The sequence below is a fragment of the Pseudophryne corroboree genome, chromosome 2 (assembly GCF_028390025.1).
Source record: "Pseudophryne corroboree isolate aPseCor3 chromosome 2, aPseCor3.hap2, whole genome shotgun sequence".
NCBI classification, from domain to species: Eukaryota; Metazoa; Chordata; class Amphibia; order Anura; family Myobatrachidae; genus Pseudophryne; species Pseudophryne corroboree.
This window is the reverse complement of record NC_086445.1, coordinates 867,817,642-867,845,088: the sequence shown is the minus strand read 5'-3', so window position 1 is coordinate 867,845,088 and position 27,447 is coordinate 867,817,642. Positions and strand designations below refer to the sequence as shown.

General features: G+C 46.6%; 1 protein-coding gene across 4 annotated transcripts in view; it reads left to right on the top strand.

The window, feature by feature from the left end:
* The window catches only part of PHF12 (PHD finger protein 12), a 252,771-nt gene extending 225,738 nt beyond the window's left edge, over positions 1 to 27,033 (top strand). For 2 of the 4 annotated variants that reach the window (XM_063955905.1, XM_063955904.1), the window contains 2 exons: positions 2,609 to 2,747; positions 25,827 to 27,033. In XM_063955905.1, coding sequence (XP_063811975.1) covers positions 2,609 to 2,747; positions 25,827 to 26,167 — 480 coding nt within the window. In that variant the 3' untranslated portion in view covers positions 26,168 to 27,033. Of the gene's footprint in view, positions 1 to 2,608; positions 2,748 to 14,308; positions 14,365 to 25,826 lie in introns of those variants that run through there. The other 2 variants (XM_063955906.1, XR_010241510.1) reach the window with 2 other exon arrangements.
* Positions 27,034 to 27,447: the final 414 nt, after the last annotated feature.

The following is a 27,447-nucleotide window of genomic DNA, read 5'->3' as shown; positions in this document are numbered from 1 at the left end:
GAACTGCTTCTATCCGAAAATCTGATTCTCTTTGTTTATTTTGGATTTCACAAACGTGGCTGGCCTGCTCACAAGCAGACCCTGGCCAGATGGATTAGAATGGTGATTGCACATGCTTATGTGAAGGCCTGTTCACATTAAGGCCCATTCTACTCGGTCTGTTGGACCTTCTTGGGCGGCCCAACGTGGTGCCACCCTTGAACAATTGTGCAAGGCGGCTACGTGGTCTTCCGGGAACACGTTCATAAGGTTCTATGCCTTCGATACTGCCGCTGCCCAGGATGCTTCCTTTGGACGCCCGGTTCTTGTGCCCGCTACAGTGCGTCCCCTCCCATAAGGAACTGCTTTTGGACATCCCCATTGTCCAATCCTCGTGGAGCCCAGTGTACCCCGCAGCAGAAAACTAGTTTATGGTAAGAACTGACCTTTGTTAAAACTCTGTCTGCGAGGTACACTGGGCTCCACAAGGCGCCCACCCTGACGCACTTAGCTTCTTTGGGTTGGTATGGCATTAGCAGCTGACACTTCTCTTGTTGTGAGAGTGTGGTGTATGTGGCTATTAACTGTTGTCGTCTCTTTTCCTGCTACTGCATTGGGCTGGTTAACTAAAAACTGAGCTCCTGTGCTGGGAGGCGGGGTGATATAGGAGGCGGTGCTGTGCATTCTGGGAACAGTCACAGCTTTGAGCCTGTTGGTGCCTCGGATCAAGATCCTACTCTACACCCCATTGTCCAATCCTTGTAGAGCCCAGTGTACCTCGCAGAAAGAGTTTTAACAAAGGTAAGTTCTTACCATAAAACTAGTTATTAAAAACATTCTGTATTTTAAGATATTTTACAGGGATGCAAGTACAGTGAGGAAGACGCATTGTAGAGCAAGAGAACATACACTAATATTATGTAGGATATCAGCTGTAGGGGGAATTTAAGGAAGAAATACTTTTCTTTCTGTCCCTTTGTTTATGCACAGCTGTCTTAGGGTCGCAACAATTGAATTTGCATGCAGTTACAGTTTGGAATGTGACATCAGCTTTGGTTATTTTGTATGGTTCAGCTTTACGTTTGATAGTAGGGAAGTATGTTTTGTTTTAACAGCCATAGCTTAAAATTTCAGTCCAGGCTGTGTAGTGTAACTTTGCATTAAAATGATTTTGTTTTTGGCCTAGTTGAGAACTAGATGAATGTCATGCGCTCGTATGTACCAAAGCCCGTGCCCTCTCCTGAAGTACCAGTGACAACTGAACTCGCTCTCAAAAAATTCAGACACCTAGCACTATTACATAATATAAATATACTTATATTTATATTTTGGGGGGAAACGTGCGTGTATAATATGCAGAATGGAAATCCATAGGCGTGATTTTCATATACATGCCAATCTACGCCAATACATATAGACAAAGATTTAAAATTCATATCCTATATCATACCATGGGCCTCCCAGATCACCTCTTTCCGCCAAAAATGCGGGCTATAACTTCACCAATGTTTTCTGAATTTATCACAGCAACATTGGAATTTAAGAAGGGCAGAAATGTAAGAAAATTACCATTTGTGATCAAATCTCTTGATTGATTTGTTTTAATAATAATTTGGAATTCATCTAATATGCTAAAAGCATATTGCCAAGTACATGTGACTCTCAACCTCAAAGTAAAAAAAAAAAGTAATGAGTCTCATTCACAGAAATCTATCTCTTAATAATAATAATAATAATAATAATAATAATAATAATAATTCTCTTAATAATAAATATTTATAAGCCTGATAATCACAACCTTATAATTGTTTGTGATTGGCTGAGCTTATACTATGCATTTCCATAGGCAATGCATTTTAGTGGGCTTTCTCACTGCATCTCAAATGATTTGGAAAAGTGTTTTATTTTATTTGCACTGTATTTAAAATAAGAAATTTTTAGAAATAACTTTGTTTGTGGCAGTTCATTAATACGTCTCCACATTAGGTTTCAGATGTGAAGGTATTCAGGATCTTTTAAATGAGTGCAGTTGGAGAAATCTTATATGAAAACCTGCATTATTGGTGGAAACTAGAGCTCATGTTATACATTTACGGGTGGTCTTCAGTATGCCGACTGTCGGGATCCCGGCGCACAGTATACCGGCGCCGGAATCCCGACAGCCGGCATACCGACACTTATTCTCCCTCGTGTGGGTCCACGACCCCCCTGGAGGGAGAATAAAATAGCGTGGCGCGGCGAGCCCGCAAGGGGCTCATTTGCGCTCGCCACACTGTCGGTATGCCGACGGTCGGGCTACCGTCGCCGGGAGTCCGACCGCCGGCATACCATACTACACCCTACATTTACATATGAGCACTAGCCATACTTGTGTTTTGTTTTTGTTTTTTGCACGTACCTAAATATTGCTACCTCTAGAGCAGTGGTTCTTAGCCCTCAGTACCCAAAACAGTTCGGTGACTTGATAAATGTGAACTGTTTGAGGTCCTGAGAACCTAGTTTGAGAACCTCTTATATAAGGATATTCATTACCATTTGTCTTCAGGCCTTTATACTTTTTCACAGGGTTGGTTATATTTGATGTTATGCATGTAGTTAACGTTTTTCCTCTACTCTTTTTCCCTTCCAGAACACAAAACATTACGAGCTGCTTAATTACAGTGAGCATGGAACGACCGTTGATAATGTCCTCTATTCCTGTGACTTTTCTGAGAAGATCCTCCCCACCCCTCCCAGCAGTATTGTTGCCAAAGTGCAGAACGTTATAAGTAAGTCATATCTCTTGTGGGCACTTGTCTTTTATGTTTTTTGATTCTCCATTTTGCTTGAACCTTCAGCCTTTCCTAGGAAATAGCTGTAATTCATCAGTTGAGATTAAGAGTAATTAATTATTGTAACTTCTAACCTGAGAATGGAGACTCACTTGCTGACATTGTGGCTGCTCATCTCTTCCATCTCTACAGCACAAACGGAATGCTTAATTCAAAACTGTGGTAAATGTAAGAAGCAGTGATAAGAGTGGAGAAGTTGCCCATGGCAACCAATCAGCATTGAAGTAACATTTATAATTTGCATACTATCAAATTATACAGAGCAGCTGATTGGTTTGCAATGGGCAACTTCTCCACTGGCTCACTTCTCCATTTTTATCACTGCTTCATACATTTACTCATATGCCACAACATAAGTGTGTAATCTGTGCCAGCATTCAGTAATCATCCAGTGTTTCAAATATTTCTGTAGCATCATTAGGGGATACTGGGATGGTGAATTACAGTGAGGTATAGATTGGTCCATTGGAGCCGGTGCACTTTAAATTTCTTCAACATAGTGTGTGCTGGCTCCTCCCCTCTATGCCCCCTCCCTCGGAGAAAAATGTGCCCTCAGAGCCGGTCACACTCTGGAGGACTCCAGGGTTTTTCTTCATGTAAACTTTTTAATTTTTATATTTCTTATAATTTTTCAGACAGGCATCTGGCAATTGCCTGTCTGCAACGAGAGACTTAGGGGGGAAACACGTCCAGACCTTATAGAGAGGTGTATGTACCCGGTTCCCAGGCCATCTGTCCTGGGGGATCTCCCACCGCAGCCATATGGAGGGCTGGCGCTGGAGCCCCGCAACCTGCCACCACCCCCTAACAGAGCTGATGTAAGGAACACGTGAGTATACACCGGGTCCCGAGTAGTGGGATTCCAGGTTCACAGTGGCGGCAAAAGCATCGATTAGGCACACTGCTCTAATGGAGAGAGCTCCTGTACCTGATTAGGCTGTGTACATTCCGCTGCAGCGCGTGCTGGTAGAGGGGCGGCGCTTAGCACAGTGGGACTGCGGGTGCCATCTTAACAGTGTGCACAGAGAGCAGAGCGGCTGCAGAGACACCAAGGCCAGCGCAGTCCTCACAAACACCTGAGCTGTGGTATAAACAGCAAGGGAGCAAGTAAAACTCTGGGTTGCTATTAAGTGACTCCGGAATCTCTACTGCCTGGCTATATTATACACAGCTCATATAGTCAGTGTGTGCTGGTTTCTCCTACTCGGAGTTCTCTCCTGTTAACTGTTTAGATCACTACTGCTTGCAGGGGTGACAACTGTACTTTTTCCTGTGTGTATCTTTATACTGTGTAAGAATGACAGGCAAAAAGGTCATCTGTAGAAACTGCTCTAGTCAATTTACACAGACATCTGAAGGATCACATATTTGTGACCAGTGTACTGAGTCTGAGTCACAATCTGGTAGCAGGTCACAAGAACCGGCACGAGCTTGTTTGTCCACATTAACAAATATTTCCTCTTAACTGGCTGCTGCCACAAGCTCTTAGACAGTCTGTGGAGGATTTTGTCTCGCATATTCTGTTCCATCTTTACAGTCCTTTCGTACTAACAGGTTCAGAGTCAGAGGTGCCTCAAACGCATTTCGTGGTTCCAGAGTCCGCAGACGTAAAGCATCTGTTACAAGCCAGCAGGAGCAGACCAGTGCTTCCACTGTCACAAAACCTACAGTATGACGCTCTTCTTCTGCGCCTGGGGGATCTTAAGATAGGGGCACGTCTCAAACATTTCAATCAAGTTTGGAAAGACTCCTTCCAAGACGCTTGGGTCAAGGACTTGATCTTCCAGGGCTACAAAATAGAATTCAAAATGACCCCGCCTCACAGGTTTTTCACTTCAGTTTTTCCAGTTTCCTCGGATAAGCTGTCAACCCTGAGGGAAGCCATACGCAGACTCCTGCTGGCAGGAGTAATTATCCTGGTTCCCATTCATCAAAGGAACAAAGGCTACTACTTAAACCTGTTTGTAGTACCGAAACCGTATGGTTCGGTCATACCCATACTGAACCTGAAGTCCCTGAATCCATACCTCAGAATCTTCAGTTTCAAGATGGAGTCTCTGCGGACAGTCATCACAGGTCTGATGGAGGGGGAGTTCCTGGTGTCCATAGATATAAAGGACGCCTACCTCCACATTCCAGTATGGCCACCCATCAGACATTCCTACGGTTTCCACTCAAGAAAGAACACTACCAATTCCAGGCCTTTCCTTTCAGTCTTTCGTCAGCACTACGGCTGTTTACGAAGGTCATGGCGGAGATTATGCTGCTGCTCTGTCTGCAGGGAGTGAACATAGGGGGCCATTCAGAGTTGATTGCAGCAGCAAATTTGTTAGCAGTTGGGCAAAACCATGTGCACTGCAGATGTGGCAGATATAACATTTGCAGAGAGAGATTTGGGTGGGTTATTTTGTTTCTGTGCAGGGTAAATGCTGACTGCTTTATTTTCTCTATCGTCCTAGTGGATGCTGGGGTTCCTGAAAGGACCATGGGGAATAGCGGCTCCGCAGGAGACAGGGCACAAAAAGTAAAGCTTTTCCAGATCAGGTGGTGTGCACTGGCTCCTCCCCCTATGACCCTCCTCCAGACTCCAGTTAGATTTTTGTGCCCGGCCGAGAAGGGTGCAATTCTAGGTGGCTCTCATAAAGAGCTGCTTAGAGAAAGTTTAGCTTAGGTTTTTTATTTTACAGTGATTCCTGCTGGCAACAGGATCACTGCAACGAGGGACAGAGGGGAGAAGAAGTGAACTCACCTGCGTGCAGGATGGATTGGCTTCTTGGCTACTGGACATCAGCTCCAGAGGGACGATCACAGGTACAGCCTGGATGGTCACTGGAGCCGCGCCGCCGGCCCCCTTGCAGATGCTGAAGTAAGAAGAGGTCCAGAATCGGCGGCTGAAGACTCCTGCAGTCTTCTAAAGGTAGCGCACAGCACTGCAGCTGTGCGCCATTTTCCTCTCAGCACACTTCACACGCAGTCACTGAGGGTGCAGGGCGCTGGGGGGGGGGCGCCCTGGGAGGCAAATGTAAACCTATATAAAGGCTAAAAATACCTCACATATAGCCCCCAGAGGCTATATGGAGATATTTAACCCCTGCCTGTATTCACAAAATAGCGGGAGACGAGCCCGCCGAAAAAGGGGCGGGGCCTATCTCCTCAGCACACGGCGCCATTTCCTCTCACAGCTCCGCTGGTCAGGACGGCTCCCAGGTCTCTCCCCTGCACTGCACTACAGAAACAGGGTAAAACAGAGAGGGGGGGCAAATTTAATGGCAATATCTTGATATATATAAAGCAGCTATAAGGGAGCACTTATTATAAGGCTATCCCTGTCATATATAGCGCTTTTTGGTGTGTGCTGGCAGACTCGCCCTCTGTCTCCCCAAAGGGCTAGTGGGTCCTGTCTTCGTTTAGAGCATTCCCTGTGTGTCTGCTGTGTGTCGGTACGTGTGTGTCGACATGTATGAGGACGATATTGGTGTGGAGGCGGAGCAATTGCCAAATATGGGGATGTCACCTCCTAGGGGGTCGACACCAGAATGGATGCCTTTATTTATGGAATTACGGGATAGTGTCAACACGCTAAAGCAGTCGTTTGACGACATGAGGCGGCCGGACAATCAATTAGTGCCTGTCCAGGCGCCTCAAACACCGTCAGGGGCTGTAAAACGCCCTTTGCCTCAGTCGGTCGACACAGACCCAGACACAGGCACTGATTCCAGTGGTGACGAATCAACCGTATTTTCCAGTAGGGCCACACGTTATATGATTTTGGCAATGAAGGAGGCGTTACATTTAGCTGATACTACAGGTACCACTAAACAGGGTATTATGTGGGGTGTGAAAAAACTACCTATAGTTTTTCCTGAATCAGAAGAATTAAATGACGTGTGTGATGAAGCGTGGGTTGCCCCTGATAAAAAGCTGATAATTTCAAAGAAATTATTGGCATTATACCCTTTCCCGCCAGAGGTTAGGGAGCGCTGGGAAACACCTCCTAGGGTGGACAAGGCGCTAACACGCTTATCAAAACAAGTGGCATTACCTTCTCCTGAGACGGCCGCACTTAAAGATCCATCAGATAGGAGGATGGAAAATATCCAAAAAAGTATATACACACATGCAGGTGTTATACTACGACCAGCTATAGCGACTGCCTGGATGTGCAGTGCTGGGGTAGTTTGGTCAGAGTCCCTGATTGAAAATATTGATACCCTGGACAGGGACAATATTTTACTGTCGTTAGAACAAATAAAGGATGCATTTCTTTATATGCGTGATGCACAGAGGGATATCTGCACACTGGCATCACGGGTAAGTGCTATGTCCATTTCGGCCAGAAGAGCTTTATGGACGCGACAGTGGACAGGCGATGCGGATTCAAAACGGCATATGGAAGTTTTGCCGTATAAAGGGGAGGAGTTATTTGGAGTCGGTCTATCAGATTTGGTGGCCACGGCTACAGCCGGGAAATCCACCTTTCTACCTCAAGTCACTCCCCAACAGAAAAAGGCACCGACTTTTCAACCGCAGCCCTTTCGTTCCTTTAAAAATAAGAGAGCAAAGGGCTATTCATATCTGCCACGAGGCAGAGGTCGAGGGAAGAAACAGCAACAGGCAGCTCCTTCCCAGGAACAGAAGCCCTCCCCGGCTTCTACAAAAGCCTCAGCATGACGCTGGGGCTTCTCAAGCGGACTCGGGGACGGTGGGAGGTCGTCTCAAAAATTACAGCGCGCAGTGGGCTCACTCGCAGGTAGATCCCTGGATCCTGCAGATAATATCTCAGGGGTACAGGTTGGAATTAGAGACAGATCCACCTCGCCGTTTCCTGAAGTCTGCTTTACCAACGTTCCCTTCCGAAAGGGAGACGGTTTTGGAAGCCATTCACAAGCTGTACTCTCAGCAGGTGATAGTCAAGGTACCTCTTCTACAACAAGGGAAGGGGTATTATTCCACTCTATTTGTGGTACCGAAGCCGGATGGCTCGGTAAGGCCTATTCTAAATCTGAAGTCCTTGAACCTGTACATAAAGAAGTTCAAGTTCAAGATAGAGTCACTCAGAGCAGTGATAGCGAACCTGGAAGAAGGGGACTTTATGGTATCCTTGGACATCAAGGATGCGTATCTCCACGTTCCAATTTACCCCTCACACCAGGGGTACCTCAGGTTCGTTGTACAAAACTGTCACTATCAGTTTCAGACGCTGCCGTTTGGTTTGTCCACGGCACCTCGGGTCTTTACAAAGGTAATGGCCGAGATGATGATTCTTCTTCGAAGAAAAGGCGTATTAATTATCCCATACTTGGACGATCTCTTAATAAGGGCAAGGTCCAGAGAACAGCTAGAGATGGGATTAGCAATATCTCAAGAGGTGCTAAAGCAGCACGGATGGATTCTGAATATTCCAAAATCCAAATTAATGCCGACAACTCGTCTGCTGTTCCTAGGGATGATTCTGGACACGGTTCAGAAAAAGGTTTTTCTTCCCGAGGAAAAAGCCAAGGAGTTATCCGACCTGGTCAGGAATCTCCTAAAACCAGGAAAGGTGTCTGTACATCAATGCACGCATCTTCAGATGCACCTGCGGATAACCCTGTCTCCAAGGACAAGGGTATCTCTTCTGTGGTGGTTGCAGAGGGCTCATCTATTGGAGGGCCGCAGATTCGGCATACAGGATTGGATCCTGGTGACCACGGACGCCAGCCTGAGAGGCTGGGGAGCAGTCACACAAGGAAGAAACTTCCAGGGAGTGTGGTCGAGCCTGGAAAAGTCTCTTCACATAAACATTCTGGAACTAAGAGCAATCTACAATGCTCTAAGCCAGGCGGAACCTCTGCTTCAAGGAAGACCGGTGTTGATCCAGTCGGACAACATCACGGCAGTCGCCCATGTAAACAGACAGGGCGGCACAAGAAGCAGGAGTGCAATGGCAGAAGCTGCCAGGATCCTTCGCTGGGCGGAGAATCACGTGATAGCACTGTCAGCAGTGTTCATCCCGGGAGTGGACAACTGGGAAGCAGACTTCCTCAGCAGACACGATCTTCACCCGGGAGAGTGGGGACTTCATCCAGAAGTTTTCCACATGCTAATAAACCGTTGGGAAAGACCAATGGTGGACATGATGGCGTCTCGCCTCAACAAAAAACTGGACAGGTATTGCGCCAGGTCAAGAGATCCGCAGGCAATAGCTGTGGACGCGCTGGTAACACCTTGGGTGTACCAGTCGGTGTATGTGTTTCCTCCTCTGCCTCTCATACCAAAGGTATTGAGAATCATACGGCAAAGCGGAGTAAGAACGATACTAGTGGCTCCGGATTGGCCAAGAAGGTCTTGGTACCCGGAACTTCAAGAGATGGTCACGGACGATCCGTGGCCTCTACCTCTAAGACAGGACCTGCTTCAGCAGGGACCGTGTCTATTCCAAGACTTACCGCGGCTGCGTTTGACGGCATGGCGGTTGAACGCCAGATCCTAAAAGGAAAAGGCATTCCAGAAGAAGTCATTCCTACCTTGATTAAGGCAAGAAAGGAAGTCACCGCGAAGCATTATCACCGCATTTGGCGGAAATATGTTGCGTGGTGCGAGGATCGGAGTGCTCCGACGGAGGAATTTCAACTGGGTCGTTTCCTACATTTCCTGCAATCAGGATTGTCTATGGGTCTCAAATTGGGATCTATTAAGGTTCAAATTTCGGCCCTGTCAATATTCTTCCAAAAAGAATTGGCCTCAGTTCCTGAGGTCCAGACTTTTGTCAAAGGAGTACTGCATATACAGCCTCCTGTGGTGCCTCCGGTGGCACCGTGGGATCTAAATGTAGTTTTAGATTTCCTCAAATCCCATTGGTTTGAACCACTAAAAAATGTGGATTTGAAATATCTCACATGGAAAGTGACTATGTTACTGGCCCTGGCGTCCGCCAGGAGAGTATCTGAACTGGCGGCTTTATCTTATAAAAGCCCTTATTTAATTTTCCATTCGGATAGGGCAGAGCTGCGGACGCGTCCGCATTTTCTCCCTAAGGTGGTATCAGCGTTTCACCTGAACCAGCCTATTGTAGTGCCTGCGGCTACAAGCGACTTGGAGGACTCCAAGTTGTTGGACGTTGTCAGAGCTTTAAAAATATACATTTAAAGGACGGCTGGAGTCAGAAAATCTGACTCGCTGTTTATACTGTATGCACCCAACAAGTTGGGTGCGCCTGCTTCTAAGCAGTCGATTGCTCGTTGGATTTGTAACACAATTCAACTTGCACATTCTGTGGCAGGCCTGCCACAGCCTAAATCTGTTAAGGCCCATTCCACAAGGAAGGTGGGCTCATCTTGGGCGGCTGCCGAGGGGTCTCGGCATTACAACTCTGCCGAGCAGCTACGTGGTCAGGGGAGAACACGTTTGTAAAATTCTACAAATTTGATACCCTGGCAAAGGAGGACCTGGAGTTCTCTCATTCGGTGCTGCAGAGTCATCCGCACTCTCCCGCCCGTTTGGGAGCTTTGGTATAATCCCCATGGTCCTTTCAGGAACCCCAGCATCCACTAGGACGATAGAGAAAATAAGAATTTACTTACCGATAATTCTATTTCTCGGAGTCCGTAGTGGATGCTGGGCGCCCATCCCAAGTGCGGATTATCTGCAATACTTGTACATAGTTATTGTTAACTAATTCGGGTTATTGTTTAGGGAGCCATCTTTCAGAGGCTCTTCTGTTATCATACTGTTAACTGGGTTTAGATCACAAGTTGTACGGTGTGATTGGTGTGGCTGGTATGAGTCTTACCCGGGATTCAAAATCCTCCCTTATTGTGTACGCTCGTCCGGGCACAGTACCTAACTGGAGTCTGGAGGAGGGTCATAGGGGGAGGAGCCAGTGCACACCACCTGATCTGGAAAAGCTTTACTTTTTGTGCCCTGTCTCCTGCGGAGCCGCTATTCCCCATGGTCCTTTCAGGAACCCCAGCATCCACTACGGACTCCGAGAAATAGAATTATCGGTAAGTAAATTCTTATTTTTACACTGCAATTTAGATTTCAGTTTGAACACACCCCACCCAAATCTAACACTCTGAACATGTTATATCTGCCCCCTGGCAGTGCACATGGTTTTGTCCATCTGCTAACAAATTTGCTGCTGCTGTCAACTCTGAATTAGGCCCACCGTTCCATCCCTGGACGACTTGCTCATAAAGCACCTTCCAGGGACCAACTCCTTCACAGTATCGTTATCACAAAAACATTACGGACACATCACGGCTGGATTCTCAAGCTGCAAAAGTCCCACTTACAGCCTACTCAGAGGCTCCAGTTCTGGGTATGATTCTGGACACACTGTCTCAGAAGGTGTATCTTCTGGTGGAAAAGGCAGCAGCCATTCGAGATGTCGCGGTCCGTTCTAAAGCCACACCGGGTTTCAGTCCATCTGTGTATTCGTTTGCTGGGAAAGATGGTTGCCTCCTATGAAGCAATACAGTACGTACGGTTGATTCCATGCACAAACTTTCCAGCTGGATCTGCTCAACAAATGGTCAGGTTTGCATCTTCACATGCACCACGTAGTCCACCTGTCACCACAAGCACGAATATCTCTTCTGTGGTGGTACAGAACTCCCATCTCGTGGAGGATCGAGTCTTCGAAACGCAAAATTGGCTGTTAACTATGGATGCGAGCCTCAGAGGCTGTGAATCAGTGACCCAAGGTGCTCAGTTTCGAGGAAGATGGTTACCACACGAAGCCATCCTCCCAATAAACATCTTTGAACTAAGGGCAATTTACAATGCCCTTCTTCCAGGTGTTCCACCTGTTACAAAATCAAGCCATCCAAGTAAAATCAGACAATGCCACGGCGGTGGCCTACATCAACCGGCAGGGCAGAACAGAGACCAGGGCAGGTATGAGAGAGGTCACCAAGATCCTCCTCAGGGCAGAAAGACATGTCAGGGCAGTTTTGGCCATATTCATATTCACGTCTTCCAACAGATAGTAGCCCGATGGGATTGGCCAGAAATAGATCTGATGACGTCTCGACACAACAAAAAGCTTCAGTGTTACTGCTTGAGAATGTGGCACCCTCAGGCGACAGCCTTGGACGCTTTGATGACGCCCTGGACTTTTCAGGCGGTTTGTTTCCTCCATTCCCTTTACTACCAAGAATTTAAAAGCGAATAAAGGAGGAGAGGGTTTAGGTGATTTTTAATCGCCCTGGATTGGCATCGCAGGGCTTGGTACGCAGATCTCTTCCTGTTGGTAGACGACCCTTGGCCATTGCTGCTGAGGGAAGATCTTCAGCAAGGCCCGTTCGTCTATCCAAATTTATAGCAGCTACGGTTGATGGCGTGGAAGTCTAGGGAGATTCTAGACTGTAAGGGCATTCTGTGGGCTGTTACCCCGACTGCTGCATGCTAGAAAAGATGTCACGAGACTACCATCGGATATGGAAAATGTATTTCCGGGTGTGATAACCGTCACTATCCACCAGCGGTTTTCAAATTAAATAGTTCCTTGCGATTCCTCCAGTAAGGTGTGGATGTTGGTTTGCCCTTGGGCTCTCTGAAGGTCCAAGTGTCGGCATTGTCCATCTTTTTCCAAAGGAAGTGGCATTGATCCCCGGAAGTTCAGACTTTTCTTAAACTTCAACTTGCAACCGCCGTTTGTACCTCCAACGGCTCCTTGGAATCTCCAGTTGGCGTTGGATTTCTTCCAATCTTCCTGGTTTGAACCATTGCACATGGCGGAGGACAAGTATTTGACTTTGAAGACTGTTATCTTGCTGGCTCTTGCATCTGCGAGGCGAGTCTCTGAATTGGGGGCTTTGTCATGCAAATCTTATCTGGTGTTTCACGAAGATCAGGTGGAATTCAGAACTCACAAGTTGTTTCTGCCAAAGGTTGTCTCAGCTTTTCACATCAATCAACCTATTGTGGTTCCTGTTGTAGCTGATTCATCCACGCCTCGCAGTTTGGATGTGGTTCGAGCGTTGCGTATTTATGTCTACAGAACTGCTCGTACTCTGAAGTCAGATGTAGTTTTCATTTTGTATGATGCCACCAAGATTGGGTGTCCAGCTTCAAAACAGACTGTTGCTTGTTGGATCAAACTCACTATGAAACAGGCTTATTCGTTTGCGGCTCTGCCTTTTCCGCACTCCGTTATGGCCCATTCCACCATGTCGATCAGTTCTTCTTGGACGGCTGCTCAAGGAGTCTCTGCCTTGTAGGGCTGCTACCTGGTCGGTTACCAACACGTTTGTGAAATTTTATGGCTTTGATACCTTGGCATCGGACACTCGGTTTGATCATTTGGTATTGCAGGGATCTCGGCACACTCCCACCCGTGATGGGAGCTCTGGGCCATCCCAACTGTAATTCACCATCCCAGTATCCTCTATGGATGCTAGAGAAATTGGGAAATTGTTACTTAGCGGTAAATCCTTTTCTCAAAGTCCATAGGGGATACTGGGCGCCCACCTCTGTGCCTTTCTGCATATTGTGTGAGTTGTTTACGTGTCAGTGTATGCATGTTACTTTCGCAGTTTTCTGTTCTACCTGTTTGGTTGTGTTGCTGGTTTTCTCCTGTTCTGTTTACCTCCTCTTGAGATATGTTCAATCTCCTTCGGGCACAGTTTTCTAAAGTGCAGCTGCTCCAATGGACCCATCTATACCCCACTGTAATTCATCCCAGTGTCCCCTATGGACTACAAGAAAATGATTTACCGGTAAGTACCAAAATCCCATTTTCTTAAATCTAGTTAGTAGACAGTGCTAGCGTAAACAATAAGGAGGTAGAACCAATCAGGGTTTGATACAGTTGTATGACATTTTGCATGGGGTGAATTACATAAGGTAACTTCCTATCTGGTAAATACAGTTAGGTCCATGTATATTTGGACATGGACACAGTTTCCATAATTTTGTCTCTGTATGCCAACACAGTGGATTTTAAAATTAAAAAATGCAAATGCAGTAAAAACCTTCAGCTTTAATTCATGGGGTTGAACAAACATTGTATGAAAACTTTAGGAATTGCAACCATTTTTATACACTTCAATATTTTCAGGAGCTCAAATGTAATTGGACTAATTAACATGATCATGATTAAAGTGTTTCTTTTTAATACTTTGTCAAGAAACCATTGTTGGCAATGACTGCCTAAAGTCTGAACCCATGGACGTCACCAAATGCTCCCTTTGTTATGCTTTGCCAGGTCTTTATTGCAGCTGTTGTCTTCAGTTTGTTCATTGATCTTTCTGCTTTTAGTATTGTTTTCAGCAAATTAAATGCATGCTCAATCAGGTTGAGATCAGGTGATTGACTCAGTCATTGCAGAATATTCCACTTCTTTTCCTTAAAACAGGATTTTGGTACTTACCGATAAGTCCCTTTCTCTGAGTCCATAGGGGACGCTAGAGTTCAGTACCATGGGGTATAGATGGGGTGATCAGGCGAGCCGCGACTTGAAATTTTTTCAGTTTGTGTGTGACTGGCTCCTCTCCCTCTACACCCTTCCCCAGACCAGTTAAGAAACTATGCCCGAGGAGAGACGGCAACCCGACCAACAAAGGAGGAGGTAAGGAAAACAACCCTAAAGAGATCTCCATAAAAAGGAACCTCAGAAAGACACAGATATATCTTTAACATGAGAGTGCGTGCGTAGAGATATCTACAGTAGATATATAGATCTATATAGATAGATAGATGTATATAGAGAGATACTTATCTCTATATACACAGGATTGTTATGCAATGGCACTCATACAGGTCTTAGCCGTCACACCCAGGATTAGAATCCCTAAACGTTGACACTGTAGGTAGACATGGCACCGATAGAACCCTTTACACTTGCAGAACCATCAGACAAAAGAGGAGGAAAAAATGACCGCAAGGAAAGCTTGCAACCAGGTCCAAAGGACACCCAACCACCTGGAACCACCGGTACATCCAGTGGTATAACCACACCGCCGGAAGAGAGCAGCGCAGGGTGGGCGTCCAGCGTCCCCTGTGGACTCAGAGAAAGGGATTTATCGGTAAGTACCAAAATCCTGTTTTTTCTATTCATAGGGGACGCTGGAGTTCAGTACCATGGGGACGTCCCAGAGCTTCCCAAACGGGCAGGAGAGTGCTGAGAATTCCGGGGAACTGCACAGGCAAGCCATGACTCAAGGTCGCAACCTAAAGCATAGTGGAACTTGATTTCAGTCAACCTAAGATGCAGTAAGACCCAGAGGTAACTGATACAGAGACTCACGAAGACAACAGGGATACAGATGACGCACAGGATATAGATAACGTACCAACATCCGTGCTAGTGAAAGAGACAGCATGTCGAGTCCGGTGCGGCAGATATTGAAACCAAAATAGCGCCATCATGGTTATGCAAAGACTAAAGCCGCAATAGGGTCCCGAAAGACATACCGACTGCAGAGGCTAGTAAGACCGACTGCCACAATGCGATAGTAATCGATATACGAAGGACCAATGCGGTAGGTTGAAGGCCAACAACTGACTGAGGATGCGCCATAGTGAAGAGCAACAAACGAGTGTCTAGCTTAAAGAAGTGCAGTAGAGATCTACTATTGCGATAGGATACGAATGCAGGAGTATGCCATGTAAAATAAGAGATCCAACATGCTGAGCATCAGAGTTCCCCGCATTCCATCACCACAACCTGAACAGCCAGTCTGTCAAATGTAGGTGAACAAGCCCGAACCCAGAGGCAACCTAACAGGTTTGCCGGCGAGTAGTGTATATTAGTTACACTGCAAGAAGAAACAGGGAAATAGACAGTGAGTTTATACACAAGCTAACTGGCATACCCACGGAGTAGACAAGGTCGACCTTGTCGCCCCCATGCAGATAAAAATGAGGTTGACCCTAGAAAACTTCTGCTCCAGGGACTATGGTCGATCGGCATTCTGTAGATACAAAGCTGAAAGTGGTATTGGACAACATGCTGACTCCTTGCTGTTAGAAGCATGCTACAATAGAAGAATAGAGCATAATCCATGTATTCTAACTCCTAAGAGTATGTAACCGTAGTGCAATCTAACCGGACCTAAATAACCCACTCCCAAGGGAAAAGAGATGTGACCCAACACCTGTCCAGTAGTTGTGGGTCCAGGATTTCGATGTGCAGTGCAGAATTCTAAGGGGGAATACTTGCACTGGTCCGGAGAGACAAATTGGATTGTACTAGAAAGACCTATTTGAGGCCAACTACTGCTTCCAGAAGGGGAGAAGACCCAGCAAGAATTTGTACGCTCCAGGAGAGTATCCAATGGAGTCTAAACTTTCAGACTGAAGTTTCGGTTTCTGCTGAGTCTCTAGGAAAACGTCCCTCATATATTGTAAACAGAAGCATTAATCAAATCTTTTTAGAGAATATGTCTAGAGCTGTGGTTCTTGAACTCTGTCACTAGGACCCCACACGACCCACGCCGCCCACGTCACCCAGCAGGCGCACTGTGTATCACCAACTGTCACATTTAAAAAAAAAAATGTACAGGTGACATTCAAAACATGAACCGCGCGAGGCCCGAGCACCTGTGGTCCAGAGTAAAGATCTTCCTGGTAAGGGATGAAGCCTATAAGTCGAGCTCACAAATGAGCAACTATTGTGACCCGGAATAACGCCACCTTGGGGCGTCAAGGAGAAGCTCTATTAAAATAAAGGTGATCAGAGGACTACAACTCAAGTTACCAAAGAAGAATCTGTCCGAAGGTAACCAGGAGGAAATTCCAAAGACATCCAGGAAATTTCTCTAAACTGGTATATACATCCCCTCAGTTCCAGAAGAGACTGAGACCTAAATACAGGACCCAATACCGTGTGGTGTTCCCAATAAGTTCATCCTGACTTGTAGACCAAAAAAAAAATAAAAACAATAAAAAACCCATTAGTCTGTTAGTTGAAAACTTGGGAGTCCGAAGTATTGCCTTAAGACCCAGGACCCATTACGTCAACCGATTGGAAACTGGTGCTCAGGGAAGCCAGCTAGCTGAAACTTGCCTGTAAACAATTGAGAGATGTGATCCATAAATGAGTAGGCCTTCACCACCGTTTTTTTTTTAGTTTTTTTTTTTTTTTAAGATGTGAAAGGAGGTGATATAGAGAGATAGATATATATATATATATATATATATATATATATATATATATATACATATATATATATATATATATATATATATATATATATATATATATAGAGAGAGAGAGAGAGATGTACAAAACACATCTGCGCATAAATATACATATATCCAGATGTCCGACAAAAAACAAAGGGTCTAGATCAGAGATTTTCAACCTTTTACAATTCACGCCACACTGAACAAGATTTAAATATTGCCAAGGCACATTCAAATCTAATGGTGATGCATGGTGCAGTTGTGTGTCCTAGGATTTCATGTCTGAAAAAGCCAGAAGTGCCCAACACTGCCCAGGCCCAAAATTAGAACTGGCTCTGCAACCACTAAACCCACCAGTATTGATCATTCCAGGGCCTGCGCATGGCGCCCAAATTTAAAAATGTCTTACTGCAATTGGCGCGCATAGCTTTAAATGTAAAATAACTCAAGAGGGTATTAGTAATGGAATACGCCGCACCTCCAGAGATGTAGCCCCTGGTGCGGCCAGATAGTGAGTGACCTATGTGACGCAGACACTCGGCAAGGGTTGGCAGGCAGGTCTGATGCCTGCTGCGGGCAACACTGTTTCCCCTGGGGCTACTCACTGCTAGTGTGGGACCCCGTGCGCGGCTATCAGTGCTTCAGCAAAACCAAGTGCTGTGGCTTCCAGCGCCACAACCAGCTGCCGTCGCTGGGATGGAACCGCCGGCGCCAGCTGTGGCTAACAGTAGCGAAGATACACAACCGCTGAGCTTACATTAGCAGTTGAGCTGCACTAGTCTGCTTGTGTTGGCCCCTTAGCTACACGTGTTCAGAGTGCACCCACCGCCTTTTTTGTTTTTCAGTAGCGGCGTGCTTGGTATAGGTAAACGGATCATGACGCCCGCACAGGTCTGCCCCAGTATCGGCGTGCGATAGATGCTGCGCCCACCCTCAGAACATTGTATACCTCTCACAGTAAGGTTTGAACCCTAGTAAGTGTTTGTCTCCGCTCTACAGGACCTGCTGGAGCTGCAGAGTAGAAGTATAGCACATGTCAGTTTTGCCTTTTCTCCTGTAGGTATCTCTAGCTGCCAGATGACCCCACTAACGGGGCCCTGGGCTTATACTTGCCAAAGGTGTCTTCAGCCATGCTGCCGGTGGCGGCGGGGTGCTGGGGCTCCATGTCAGCAGTGAACCGCTGGATGCGAGACACCCAGGGACTTGTGTCCCTGCAGCCAGGACTCTGGCTCCAGACTCCGCAGGGTAGGACAGAGTCCCTCCGGCAGCTCCCACGTAACAGCCTGGCAGGGGCAAACTGCCAGACTGTTGCAGAAGTTGAAAAGTTAGAAAATAAAATAAGAAATTAAATACATATCTCTGGAGCTCCAGAGGAAGTGACTGGCTCTCCTTGGCACATTTCTAAAACTGGTCTGGGGAGGGGGAGGAGCCAGTCACACACATTAAAAATTTAAAGTGCCAGCTCGCCTGATCACCCCATCTATACCCCATGGTACTGAACTCCAGCGTCCCCTATGGATGATAGAGAAAAACCAGGGTTGCTTTCGCAGCATGTTTTGGGTCATTGCCCATCTGTACTGTGAAGTGCTTGCTGAATCTGAGCAGACTGTATATCACTATAAACTACAGAATTCATCCGACTGCTTCTGCCTTCTGTCACATCATCAATAAACACTAGTGACTATAGGGTGGCCAATCCTGGGGTCGGCAGGGTCTTCCAATCCCTGGTTTCAAGATTAGTAAACATGCGCATGCATGTTTGTTTTTCTTTTTTTACATTTATTTCATGCCAGGCATCGCTGAGCACATGCGGCAGACAGGTGAGACGCTGCCCCTGCCTACTGGCTGTGCACTGCGTGACGCGATGTCCGAGGTCATGATGCGCAACGCCAGCCACACCAGCAGCCACGCTTAAGGCCAAAGAGTGGAGGACTGTTTGTTGCTAGGTGGGGAGAGGAGCACACAAGCGGAGGCCGGTATTCTGGTGAAAGGGGGGGGGGGGGGGAGAGATGTACGAACTCTAGGGGGGTTGAGAGATAATTGGTCTGAGAGATGAGTGGGGGTGATATAAAGACTGACGGGGATGGAGAGAGATATAAGGACTGAGGGGGTTGGTGTTGTGTGCCTGCCAGTGCAACCAACACTGTTTTCAATCTCGAATCCTGGGATTGAAGAAAGAAAAATAATAATAATAAACTGCCCGGGATTGTCCTCTCTACTAGTTACCTAGTGCCACTGGAAGCCATGCATGCCCATGCCATCACAATGCCTTCACAGATGATTTGGTATACTTCAGGTTACACACCATTATGTTCCATTCCAATGCTTCTCCATACTGTTATTTTTCCCATCATTCTAGTGCAAGTTGGTCTTGGCTTCATCTGTCCAAAAAGTGCTGTTCCAGAACTGGACTGGCTTTTTTTTTTTTTAGATATTTTTTGGCAAAGTGTAATCTGAAACCTCTGTTTATGCTCTTGTGTAGTTTTCTCTTTATGGTAGACTTGGATAATGATATGATGGCTGGATTTTGTGAAGAGGTTTTCTTTATTTGGTCTTTCCTAAGGTTCTCGCTGTCTGATGGATTATTATTGATTTTGCAGCCTATGGATGGCCTGTTACACGTGCACTGAGAGTTCCTTTGACCACATGTTATGGGTTCAAGGCAACAGCTTCCAAATGCAAATGTCACACTTGGAATCAACTCCAGACCTTTTGCCTGCTTAATTGATAAAGAAATAAAGGAATAGCCCAGACCTGTCAGTTAAACAGCTTTTTAGTCAATTGTCCAATTACTTTTGCCCCCGTTTGAAAAAGAGTGGTCTACATTTTAAACAGTTGTAATTCCTAAACCTTTCCTCCAATTTAGATGTGCATGCCCTCAAATTAAAGCTGATAGTTTGCATTTCAAAACCGTATTCATTATACATGTCAGTAACTTACATTTGTTTTAGTAAACTGCTGAAATAAAAATAATCAGTTTCCAAATGTATATTGACTGAATATTATATGCATTTATAAAATATGGAGGTGATACATAAATTGGATAAACAGTCACAAACCTTTGTAAAAGTGGCTGTTTATCTAAACAGTATTTCCATTAAAAAGTTTTCTCTCTTTCTCTTACGTCCTAGAGGATGCTGGGGACTCCAAAAGTACCATGGGGTATAGACAGGATCCGCAGGAGCTTGGGCACCCTGAAAAGACTTTAACTGGGTGTGAACTGGCTCCTCCCTCTATACCCCTCCTCCAGACCTCAGTTAGACTTTGTGCCCAGGACTGACTGGACACTCACTAGGGGAGCTTTCCTGAGTTTCTCTGGAAAAGACTTTGTTAGGTTTTTTATTTTCAGGGAGACCTGCTGGCTACAGGCTCCCTGCAGCGTCGGACTGAGGGGAGAGAAGCAGACCTACTTCTTCTTAGTTTAAGGGCTCTGCTTCTCGGCTACTGGACACCATTAGCTCCAGAGGGTTCGATCACTTGGTGCGCCTAGCTGCTTGTTCCCGCAGCCACGCCGTCACCCCCCTCACAGAAGCCAGAAGAAAGAAGTCTGGTGAGTATGCAGAAGACAGAAGACTTCAGTGACTGCAGAAGACTCAAGTAACGAGGTACAGTGCAGCGGTAGCGCTGCGCTCCATGCTCCCACACACTTCACCAACGGCACTCACAGGGTGCAGGGAGCTGGGGGGGGGGGGGAGCGCCCTGGGCAGCATGTTACTGGGTCTGGGAGCTGGCAGAAGGCAGTTCGGTGCCTCGCCACCATTTTTTCAAACCCCGCCGGCATTTTCTTAATTTCAAATTTAGCGGGCTGAAGCGCGCCTGGAAGGGGCGGGGCTTAGCTGCACAGCTCGTCATCGCCATTTTCTCTCCTCCACGCCGCTGCAGAGAACGCTGGCCCGGGACCTCCAAGCTCCTCTAAAAGTAACAGGAGCTGATCGGGGAAGGGGGGGGGGGGCGGGGGGTCACAGTTATTGGTGCATAATCCATAGCAGTGCTGTCAACATATATTTTGTTTTGGGATATATGGGCGCTGGGGTGTGAGCTGGCATACTCCCTCTGTGTTTCTCTATCTGGGCTTCCTTGTGGGTCTGTCCCCTAGCTGAGGCGGTGTGTGTGTGTGTCGGCATGTCTGAGGCTGAGTGTTATTCCCCGGAGGAGGTTGCTGGGGGAGCAGATGTGGGTCTGGAGTTGGCCCTGTCGGCGCAGCCAACACCTGATTTACTTACAATGTTAAGTACGCTTAATACAAATGTGGCCTCTTTGTCTAAAAGGTTGGAAAAATCGGAGTCTCAGACTCGGGTATGGAGGAAATCCATGGAGGATGCTTTGTCTCAGGTGCAGACCCCATCAGGGTCGCAAAAGCGGCCTTTTACTCAGTTGGTAGATACGGATACCGACACGGATTCTGATTCCGATGTCGATTTCACTGAGGCTGCTTTACATCCACGGTTAGTTAAGAGTATTCAGCACATGATTGTGGCTATAAAGGATGTTTTACATATTTCTGACGAACCTGCGGTGCAGGAAACAAGGATTTGCTTGTTCAAAGGGAGAAAACCTGAGGTGAAGTTTCCCCCCTCTCATGAAATGAATACTCTTTGCGAAAAGGCTTGGGAGTCGCCGGATAAGAGGTGGCAGATTCCCAAGAGAATTTACATGGCGTATCCTTTCCCCTCTGATGACAGGGAAAAATGGGAGTCGTCTCCGAATGTCGACAAGGCTCTATCCCGGTTGTCTAAGAAGGTGGCGCTTCCGTCCCCTGACACAGCAGCTCTCAAGGATCCGGCGGATCGCAAGCTGGAGACGTCTCTGAAGTCCATTTTCGATAATACGGGTGCGTTGCTCAGACCTGCTGTGGCGTCGGTATGGGTGAGTATTGCTAAATGGGCTGAGCATTTAGCGGCTGATATGGATACGCTTGATAAAGATATTGTTCTTTTAACTCTTGGTTATATCAAGGACGCTGCAGATTACCTGAAGGATGCGGCGAGGGATGTAGGTCTCTTGGGATCAAAAGCCAATGCCATGGCGATCTCGGCCAGGAGAGCGCTGTGGATTCATCAATGGAATGCTGATGCCGACTCCAAGAGAGCTATGGAAGCTCTACCCTTCAAAGGTAATGTCTTGTTTGGTTACGGCTTGGCTGATCTGGTGTCTACCGCGACGGCGGGTAAGTCATCTTTTCTTCCTTATGTTCCCACACAACAGAAAAAGACACCACATCAGCAGATGCAGTCCTTTCGTCCCAATAAATACAAGCGTGGAAAAGGTTCGTCCTTCCTCGCTTTAAAGGGTAGAGCAAGGGGAAGAAAGTCGCGTGCAGTATCAGGCGCCCAGGACAAAAGTCCTCCCCTGCCTCTACCAAGTCCACCGCATGACGCTGGGGCTTCCCTGGGGGAGTCCGGACCGGTGGGGGGCCGTCTGCGGATCTTCAGTCAGGTCTGGATTCAATCAGGCCTGGATCCTTGGGTCCTAGATATAGTATCTCAGGGATACAAGCTGGAGTTTCAGGAGGTGCCCCCTCACCGGTTCTTCATTTCGGCCTTACCAGTGTCTCTTCTGGACAGGGAGGTGGTGAAGGCAGCAATACAAAAGTTGTGTCAACAGAGGGTCATTGTTCCTGTTCCCCCGTCCCAACGGGGGGAGGGGTTCTACTCGAACCTCTTTGTGGTACCGAAACCGGACGGTTCGGTCAGACCGATTCTGAACCTAAAGTCCCTCAATCCATACTTGAAGGTTTTCAAGTTCAAGATGGAACCTCTTCGAGCTGTGATTGCCAGCCTAGAAGGGGGGGACTTTATGGCGTCAGTCGACATAAAGGATGCCTACTTACACGTTCCGATATATCCTCCACATCAAGCTTTCCTAAGGTTTGCGGTACAGGATTCTCATTACCAATTTCAGACGTTGACGTTTGGGCTTTCCACAGCCCCGAGGATTTTCACCAAAGTCATGGCAGAAATGATGGTTCTCCTTCACAAGCAAGGGGTTACCATTATCCCATACTTGGACGATCTCCTGATAAAGGCGAGGTCCAGAGAACGGTTGCTAAGAAATGTGGATTTGTCTCTGTCCGTTCTGCAACAACACGGTTGGCTGCTAAATTTGCCAAAGTCTCAGTTGATTCCGACCACTCGGTTGCCCTTTCTGGGCATGATTCTGGACACGGGCTTACGGAAGGTGATTCTTCCGGAAGACAAAGCTCTGGAACTCCAGACGATGGTCAGGGAGCTTCTGAGGCCAAAAAGTGTGTCGGTTCATCAATGTACTCGGGTTCTGGGGAAGATGGTTGCGGCGTACGAAGCCATTCTGTTTGGCAGGTTTCATGCCCGGGCGTTTCAGTGGGATCTGCTGAGCAAGTGGTCCGGGTCTCACCTGAAGATAAGTCTATCTCCCAGGGCCAGGATTTCTCTCCTGTGGTGGCGACAAAGTTCTCACCTCCTAGGAGGGCGCAGATTCGGTATCCTGGATTGGGTCCTGTTGACAACAGATGCAAGTCTCCGAGGCTGAGGCGCAGTCACCCAGGGAAGAAATTTCCAGGGGAAATGGTCGCTCCAGGAATCTTGTCTCCACATAAATGTTCTCGAGTTAAGAGCCATTTACAACAGCCTGCTACAAGCAAGAAGCTTTCTTCAGGGTCGGCCTGTCCTGATACAATCAGACAACATAACTGCGGTGGCGCATATAAACCGTCAATGCGGAACAAGGAGCAGGGTGGCTATGGCGGAGGCCACAAGAATCCTTCGCTGGGCGGAACAGCACGTGAGCGCCCTGTCAGCAGTCTCCCTTCCGGGAGTGGACAACTGGGAAGCAGACTTCCTCAGCAGACACGATCTCCATCCAGGAAAATGGGCTCTACATCAAGAGGTATTTGCAGAACTGAAGAAGCGTTGGGGAACTCCGCTGATCGACATGATGGCGTCTCGCCTCAACAAGAAGCTTCCGAGGTATTGTTCCAGGTCAAGGGACCCCCAAGCCAGTGCAGTGGATGCCCTGGTAACTCCGTGGGTCTTTCAGTCGGTGTATGTGTTCCCTCCGCTTCCTCGCCTTCCAAAGGTGCTGGGAATCATTTGACGAGCAAGAGTGCAAGCAATTCTTGTCGTTCCAGATTGGCCAAGAAGGGCCTGGTATCCAGATCTTCAGGAATGACTTGTGGAAGATCCTTGGCCACTCCCTCTAAGAGAGGACCTGTTATTGCAGGGACCATGCGTGTTTCCAGACTTACCGCGGCTGCGTTTGACGGCATGGAAGTTGAGCGCCAAATCTTAGCTTGGAAAGGTATTCCCGGGGAGGTCATTCCCACTCTCCTTAAGGCAAGGAAGGAAGTTACGGCGAAACATTATCACCGTATTTGGATAACGTATGTTTCGTGGTGTGAGACTAAAGCTGCTCCTGCCGAAGAAATTCACTTGGGTCGGTTTCTCCATTTTTTGCAGGCAGGAGTCGATGCCGGCCGGAAATTGGGTTCCATCAAGGTGCAGATTTCGGCTTTATCTATCTTCTTTCAGAAGGAATTGGCTGTTCTCCCTGAGGTTCAGACTTTTGTGAAGGGAGTGATGCATATCCATCCTCCGTTTGTGCCCCCGGTCGCACCATGGGATCTTGACGTGGTCTTACAGTTTCTTATGTCTTCCTGGTTTGAACCTTTGCGTAAGGTTGAGTTAAAGTTTCTCACTTGGAAGGTGGTCATGCTGTTGGCTCTGGCATCTGCCAGGCGGGTGTCTGAGTTGGCGGCCTTGTCGCAGAAGAGTCTGTACTTGATCTTCCATTCAGATAGGGTGGAATTGAGGACTCGTCAACAATTTCTGCCGAAGGTGGTTTCTTCATTTCACATTAACCAACCTATTGTGGTACCTGTGGCTACAGATGCTGTGGCAGTTCCAAAGTCTCTTGATGTTGTGAGAGCTTTGAAGATCTACGTCGCCAGAACGGCCAGGAAAACAGAGACGCTGTTTGTCCTGCATGCTTCCAACAAGATTGGTCATCCTGCTTTGAAGCAGACTATTGCACGCTGGATTTGTAGTACTATTCAGCAAGCTCATTCTTCGGCTGGGCTACCGGTGCCGAAATCAGTGAAGGCCCATTCTACCAGGAAGGTGGGCTCATCTTGGGCGGCTGCCCGAGGGGTAGCGGGACTTCAGCTTTGCCGAGCAGCTACGTGGTCGGGTTCAAACACCTTTGCTAAGTTTTACAAGTTTGATACCCTGGCTGAGGAGAACCTCATGTTTGCTCAATCAGTGCTGCAGAGTCGTCCGCACTCTCCCGCCCGTGTTGGAGCTTTGGTATAGACCACATGGTTCTTTTGGAGTCCCCAGCATCCTCTAGGACGTAAGAGAAAATAGGATTTTAGTACCTACCGGTAAATCCTTTTCTCCTAGTCCGTAGAGGATGCTGGGCGCCCGTCCCAGTGCGAACGGTTACTTGCAGTGTGTTCTTATTAGTTGCATTGGTTTACATACAGGTTGTGTATTTGTTGTTCCAGCTTGTTGCTGCAGTTAAATTTATACTGTTATCTGGTTTACTGTTACTCCGGTTGTACGGTATGTTGTGGTGTGGGCTGGTATGTTCTAGCCCTTAGTTTGAACTAAAATCTTTTCCTCGAAATGTCCGTCTTTCCTGGGCACAGTTCCTAGAACTGAGGTCTGGAGGAGGGGCATAGAGGGAGGAGCCAGTTCACACCCAGTTAAAGTCTTGTCAGTGTGCCCAAGCTCCTGCGGATCCCGTCTATACCCCATGGTCCTTTTGGAGTCCCCAGCATCCTCTACAAACTAGGAGAAAAGGATTTACCGGTAGGTACTAAAATCCTATTTTTTTTTGACTGACCAGTGTCGTAGTAAGGAGGCTTTCTGGCTAAAGTCCCTTTTTTAATGTGTTTTCTTTCTTTCTTTTTTTCTTCCCTTTTCTTAGAGCGACGCAAGAGCCAAAATCCTGAGCCAGAACCAGTTAAGGAAGAGCCTGTAATGAACTCTCAGGCACAAGGTCCCCATGCACAGTCATGCAATTGCAAAGCCAGCAGCTCTAGTCTCATTGGGGGAAGTGGAGCAGGCTGGGAAGGCACTGCTCTTCTACACCATGGTAGCTATATCAAATTGGGCTGCATTCAGTTTCTCTTCTCTATCACGGAGTTTGCAACAAGGCAGCCCAAGGGTGAGAGCGAAGCCTTAGCACAAGACCTGGATTTAGAAGACAAGCTCTCTTTGAAGTCATCCCACCAGGTGCCCGTTTTACGATCGAACTCTGTCCCTTAGGAGATAAACACTAGAACTCTAACGAGACAAAGAACTCTTCCTAAAATACGACCTACTCGTCAGAGCAAACATGTCCAGCGGCCTCCCGGAACCCCATGTTTTGGCCAGAAAGAGTTTGCACATTTGCATGATATGAAGAAACATCACGTTTTATTTTTGTTTTTCTTCTCTGCTCATTTTTAAGGGCAATTGCACATATATTTCTATCATACATTTCATATATTATAAATATATATATAAATATATATTTTTTTTTATTGTAAGACTCAAGACAGCAACCCCATCTGTAGTGAGTATTCCCGGACAAAATAACAGATTTTGGACACAAGAGAAAGTGAATTTAGTTTGTTTTATTTTCTTTATGCTATTGTAAATTAATCAGACACAACTAACTAATATTTGTGCCAGTGACCGGTTTATACAGAAAAACCATTTCAGTTTTCCATGATAATTATTTATCTGCTTACAAGTGTCCCACTTCTTCAAAACCCTCAGTATGACCACAGCTGCAATAAAAGCATCTTCATCATAACGGCAAGTACAGCGTTCAGAATTTTGTACATACACAACAGATGGCCGACATTTTGCCCTGATTTTTTATTTTTAACATTTTTTAAATGTATACAGTGCAGCGTGTGATATGCCTTTTGGCTACTGTCTGTTGTAAGTAACAAAACATTTTGTTGTACACTTTTGTCCCTTTTTTGTTTATTTTTAATGTAATACTGCCACTTCTTCTTGAGGAGATTGGATGAGCTAGATTAATGTAAATATAATTGTATCGTTTTAGATTTTACAAAACCTTTTTTTCCTGTACTCTGTGTATATATATACATATATATATATAAAAAGTTGATTCTTTCTGATCTTATGTGTAATGCCTGTTTATGATCGGAGTACTATAGTATTCATATTTCTTTGGTATGTTTTAGATTGTTTCATTTAAATATGAATATTGGAATTGATTAGTAAATGCTTAAGGAGGAGCTGAATTCAGGATTTAGTTCAAGATGTACAGTAACAGCTCAAGATTTACTAATTTTTTCATGTGTGTATTGCCTCGTTCTGCCCCGACATCTCTGGCCACGCCTCATGGTTTCCAGCCACGCAAAGTTTGTGTCTAAAGACTCAGATTGTGCTACTCTGTCCTCCATATTTGCTGTGATACAGGGACACCTATATGTTGGAACAAGCACAGCTTTTCTGCACACCAAAGTTGATTAGTGTATTTCTCCCACTGTCTGGGGAGGGGGGGGGGGGGGGGGGGGGTGTTTTATTTT